General features: G+C 36.8%; 1 protein-coding gene across 1 annotated transcript; it reads right to left on the bottom strand.

Annotated features, from left to right (window-relative positions):
• Positions 1-510: 510 nt before the first annotated feature.
• LOC138870935 (uncharacterized) lies at positions 511-1,110 on the bottom strand. Its single transcript, XM_070148778.1, has one exon. It carries the CDS (start codon positions 1,108-1,110, stop codon positions 511-513), a length of 600 nt encoding a protein of 199 aa, XP_070004879.1.
• Positions 1,111-5,398: the final 4,288 nt, after the last annotated feature.

Consider the following 5,398-nt stretch of genomic DNA (forward strand, 5'->3'; position numbering starts at 1 on the left):
ATTCTTGTCATTGGTGACCATCTTCATGCCCCCTTTTCTTTGGGACACATTGAATCGGAGAAGTCCATGAACTATCGAAAATGGGGTACACAACCTCGACATCCAACCACTTGATGACCTCTTTCTTGACAACCTCTTGCATGGCTTCATTGGGTATCCTTTGATGTTCAATAGATGGTTTGGCACCTTCCTCCAAGTTGATCTTGTGCATGCAAAATACGGGGCTTATCCCCCGAATATCCGCCAAAATCCATCCAATAGATTTCTTCCTCTTTTGTAGCACTGCCAATGTGGAATCTACCTACACGTTAGTCAAACAAAAGGAAAGAATAACCGGTAAAGTATAAGAAGGGCCAAGAAATTCATACCGAAGATGTGGAGGTAATGGCTTCAACTCCAAAACAGGAGGCTCCTCAATTGAAGGCTTTGTTGGAGGAGTGGTTCTATTCTCAAGATCCAAGGACAATTTGTGGGGCTCATAAGTGTATGACCCCATTCCTTGCAAAGCATTCACACATTCCACATAACCCTCCATTTCTTGATCATCACAATTGAGCAATACGGCCTCAAAGTATCATCAACATTCATCATGGCACTTGTTTCATCAATAATCACATCGGTCACTAAGTCCACGAACGAGCACAGCTCATTGCTATTGGGTTGCCTCATAGACTTGCATACATGGAAAACCACTTTCTCACCATCAACCCAGAAAGTAAGTTCTCCGGCTTCAACATCCACTAGAGCCTTCCCCGTATCAAAAAAAGGTCTCTCAAGAATAATCGGCAGCTCATAATCAATCTCACAATCAAGAATAACAAAATCCGCTGGGAGGATGAATTTATCTACACGAACCAACATATCATCAATGATACCCAATGATCTCTTCATGGTACGATCTGCCATTTGTAATCTCATAGATGTGGGTCTTGGTTGCCCAATCCCCAAAGTCTTGAAAACCGAATAGGGCATCAGGTTGATACTTGCCCCAACATCACATAAAGCTTTATTAAAGTCGGCACTCCCAATGGTACAAGGGATTGTGAAAGCGTCGAGATCTTCCAATTTAGGATCCATTGATTGCACAATTACACTCACTTGATGAGTCATCTTTATAATTTCACAATTCACGGAAGAAAAATAAGATAATTCACACACAAAACCAAATATATAGCTAAATCCATTTTTAGCTCCCCCTAAATGGCGCCAAAAATTGATCTTGTCCAAGTCACACTTCTATTTGAGAGGATATGAAATGGTCGATGCAATAGTAATACCCAACAGAGTCGAGGTCGAATTCCACATGGAACTATGAGATTGGTATTTAGGAGTATATATTATGGTATATGAGTTTGAACTATCTTTGATTACACTTCCAAAATTTGGTTGGTTCTATATCTAAGTTAAACTAAGATTGCAAATAATTAACTAAAACTAAAAAATTGTGTTTTTGTTGTTGTTTTTCAAATATGATAAAAGGCCTAGGGCTATGACCTTCACTAGGTGATTGTCTACCGGGTTGTAGATTTTAAATCTTGTTTCATTGGTCGTAGTGTATTATAGCAATCAACACTCAAGTACCCACTCAATACCTCTCGGTAAGAGAGTGATTTTGCCCAATTTGGCTTTCTCAAGTTCAAATGGGTATTGAACCAAACAGTTGATAAAATGCTCAAGTTGTGTTTTACTATCTCTAGGTTCAACCCTTTAATTGGAACTATCAATCTCTTAATTTCATCCCAAATCCTTTTAGCCAATTTTCCCTAGACTAAATTTCTCTTTCTCAAGTAGAGACCAAGTCAAATAGGCATGAACTAATGTTTGCAACCATTAATTCTACAATAAAAGGCAAGAATCAGGCTAAATATTCAACACCCAACCATAAATAAGCCATAAATTAAATACCTATTAGGTTTACACACTAGGGTTGGGTGACAACCCTAGTTAAAAATTTAGCTACTCATGCTTAGAATAGAAGAAACGGAAGAAGAAATGATAATTAAACTCATATTGAAAGATTAAAGAAAAAAATCTAATGTTAAATCACTAAAGTAAGTTAAAGTTGCCTAAATCATTAAGGAAAAATAGCTACAGGAGTTTAGAGATTCAAAACTTGAACTAATTTTGTGAAAGAAGTCTATTTATACAAAGCTGGAATTTTCGAACAAAAATGCCCTTTCGGAGGTTGTACGGCTGCACAATTCCATGTGCGGTCCGCACTTCTTCTTCAGACTTGGCAAGAGCTAGATCTGCAGCCGCATAATTCTGGAATGCGGCAGCATCTTCAGTGTTCTGCGGTCCGTGCAAAATTGGGTGCGGCCGCATAGGCCCTTTTTGCGGACCGCACAATTCTAAGTAGGCCGTTGTGAGCACGTGATTTTTGTCTCACATGAATTACTCCTACAGAATTCCCAAAAATTAGATTTTTCTTTTAATTATTTGTTATTTTAGGAGTCATTGTAGAATTTTCTGATTATTTGCATGTTTGTGTGCATGTTCAATTCTTTTTAATTCATAAAAATATAAAAATATATTACATTTGCATTTAGGATTTAATTTTACATAATTTAGATTAATTAGTAAATTAGTTTGCTTTACAAAAACGAAAAATCACAAAAATAGTTCATGTTGCAGTTTCACTTTTTAATTTCGAATTTTGTAGCTTTTTCTTTAAAATTAGGAGTTAATCAATTTTTGTAAATACTATACTTGAGTAATTGATATATTTTGATAGGTTAATTTAGGTTTTATTTTTATTTGAGAAAAAGAAAAATAAAAATTAGAAAGATTCGAAAAGAAAAAGGAAACAAAGAATAGGATTTTGGGCTCTTTTAATTCAATCCCCCAGCCCAAATGTCCAAATGCCCCATAACCTGTCCAATTTCCGGCCTAGATCCGTCTCCCTACCCGGTCTGCCCCCTTATCTAACCAAACGACCCTGTTTCGATTCCCTTGATCAGGACCGTCGATCTTACTTGATCGAACGGTCCGGAACTTAGCCCCATTTTACTATATAGCTGTCCAAACGCCCCTACCCCCTCTAACTCATCTCTCTCATCTCCCCATCTTCAGAGACTTAACATGAACCCTAGCGCCGCCTCAATTTTCCACCGCCTCAAGCCGGCGGCGCCACCCCTGACCCGCCCCAAATTAACACCATAGAAGCCTTACACCCTCCCTTTTCCCAATCCATAACTCTTTTCCCTCGAATCCTGCCAGAACTTGTCGAATCTTAAATCAAAGTTCAAACCCTAAAATTCCAAAACCCCAAATCGGCGAGTTTATTGAAGGTTTGAGGTCAAAATTGACCTTATTCGTGTGTTTTCGTTTGAGAACACACGATTAAGGCTCATTCGGGTCAAAATCGAAGGCGCGAGGAGTAATTTCAGAATTTTGCCCGTCTGGTTCTTAGGTATTCTCAGTTCCTTTTCCTTTCTTTCATTTTTCTTCTTTTTCTTGTTTCATTTAAGTTCCAGTCTTCATCTCCTCCTTCATATTTTCTATTTTGTTTTTCGTTCTGAATCAACTTTGCCCGTGTGTTAAAAATTAAAGTTTGTTCGTGCATGTCGTTTTAATTTCTTTGTTCTTTGTGTTATTTCATTTTCTGGTTTTCAAATAAAGGAAATCCGAGTGTCTCTTGGGCAATTCTGTCTAGACCAATGATTCTATATGGGCTCTATTAAGCAGAGGCCCAGGAAAAGGATTCAACCCGGGTCTTGTAAATCAGGTTTTGTTTGAACCATTGGGTTAACTTGACCCATGAGGTTTAAGGGTAAAAACAGGGTTCCTAGGGGATAAATTAGGAATTTAGGCTAGGAATATATGTATAACTGATTTAGGAGGTTTCTGGGAAGGTGTCTTTGGGACTAAACTGAAATACTGATTTTTAAACTTAGGATACAACAGCAAAAATGAAAATTCTAAAAGAATTAATGTGCAAAACTGAATCCATGCTATGCTTCCCTAAGGCTTGCCTATAAAGGCACTATTTCTTCACTCACAAGGGGGATTATTTTTAGAGACAAAAATTCTGGAAAAAAAAAAGTTGAAAACGGCTGAGGTCCTTTCCAAGCTCAAAAACACTGAAATTTTGTTGAAAACTTGGTTTCTGGCATCTGGTTTTTGCTTCCTTTTGGTTAATTAGAATTTCTAAAAGATCCAAATCAAGTAGCTAGTTTTTTTTGGTATTGCTGGTTGAAAAATGCTTTGAGTTTGGGATTTTAAAAGTGTTAGTTTGAGCTACTAATTCCGGTACTATTGCATTGCTGATTCTGCTACTGTTGTTCGTTAACTCCTCATTCTTTGTGATTCCCTTTCAACTTCCAGGTATTTCTTCAAATCATGGACGGTAAGTGATTGTAAACATGAATTTTCGAGTGGAAACTTGACTGAATACAAATTTTGTTTTGAGTTTTGCTTCTTTGTTTCTTCCATTTCTGTAGCATTTCTGTAGTAAATCTGAAGTTATACATGTTATTTCAGTTTTCCCATGCTCTTAATATGCTGTAAGAATAAATTAGTGTTATTTGAGAGTGTGGTTGTAAGGTTTAGGTTCAATGTATGATATGCTAAGTTCTGAGATTCTACTACTGTGAGAAATGAGAAGAGAGTTGGCTGAACTATGGTTCAAATGAACTGAAGCTCTTTTCATATGGTTTTCAAAATTATTGAAGTGGTTATTGGGATATATATGGATTGCTTAAACTAAGCATACTCTTGCTTTTCATGTCTATTCAAGTTGTTAACCATGTCTGAATTACAATTCTGATTCCATACCAAATAAAAAGTCAGTGTTTGTTTTCTTTTTAGACTGGCTTGAATTCATTTAAAGTGACAGGGTTAAGCATTGAAATTAGGTTTGTTTGAGTATGAAACTTTTTTTTTAGAAGAACATATAAATTTGAGGTTTAGTATGACTAATAATACAATATTTTGATATATATGTTGAGATTGATAAAGGTTTAATAGTTTAGTACATATTGTAATATTAATTCAAGATAATTTAAGTTTGGTCGCGGTTTGTCTTGAATGATGATTTATTTTGCATAAAAGCTACTTGCACGTGGTTTACTGTTAATTCAGTTTTGATGCTTCTAAAGTCTAAATACCATCCATGTTCTTGTAAGGGCTCGATCTGCGAGCCCCTGGTCTCCAGCTGGTGCGTGTTCTTTAAGGTTGGGGCAACCTTTTGGGCCTGGACGAGAACATTGTGAAACCGGCGACTTTGCAGCCTTGCAACTCTGTCAGGCTATTGGGCCTCATGCCAGGCCCCAAGCCTTTGGATTTAAAAATGGATTGGATCTCATTTAGTGCGGGCCCTTCTGATTAATGAATTAAACATTGGCCTAAAGATACTTAGAATGTTTTAAGTCTTCCTTAATTAATTAGATTCCATTAA

Source organism: Nicotiana sylvestris, chromosome 6, assembly GCF_000393655.2.
Source record: "Nicotiana sylvestris chromosome 6, ASM39365v2, whole genome shotgun sequence".
Classification (NCBI taxonomy): domain Eukaryota; kingdom Viridiplantae; phylum Streptophyta; class Magnoliopsida; order Solanales; family Solanaceae; genus Nicotiana; species Nicotiana sylvestris.

What these genes read in the sequence shown, in the direction of transcription:
- LOC138870935 (XM_070148778.1), bottom strand. Translation starts at nt 1,110, where the DNA reads ATGACTCATCAAGTGAGTGTAATTGTGCAATCAATGGATCCTAAATTG.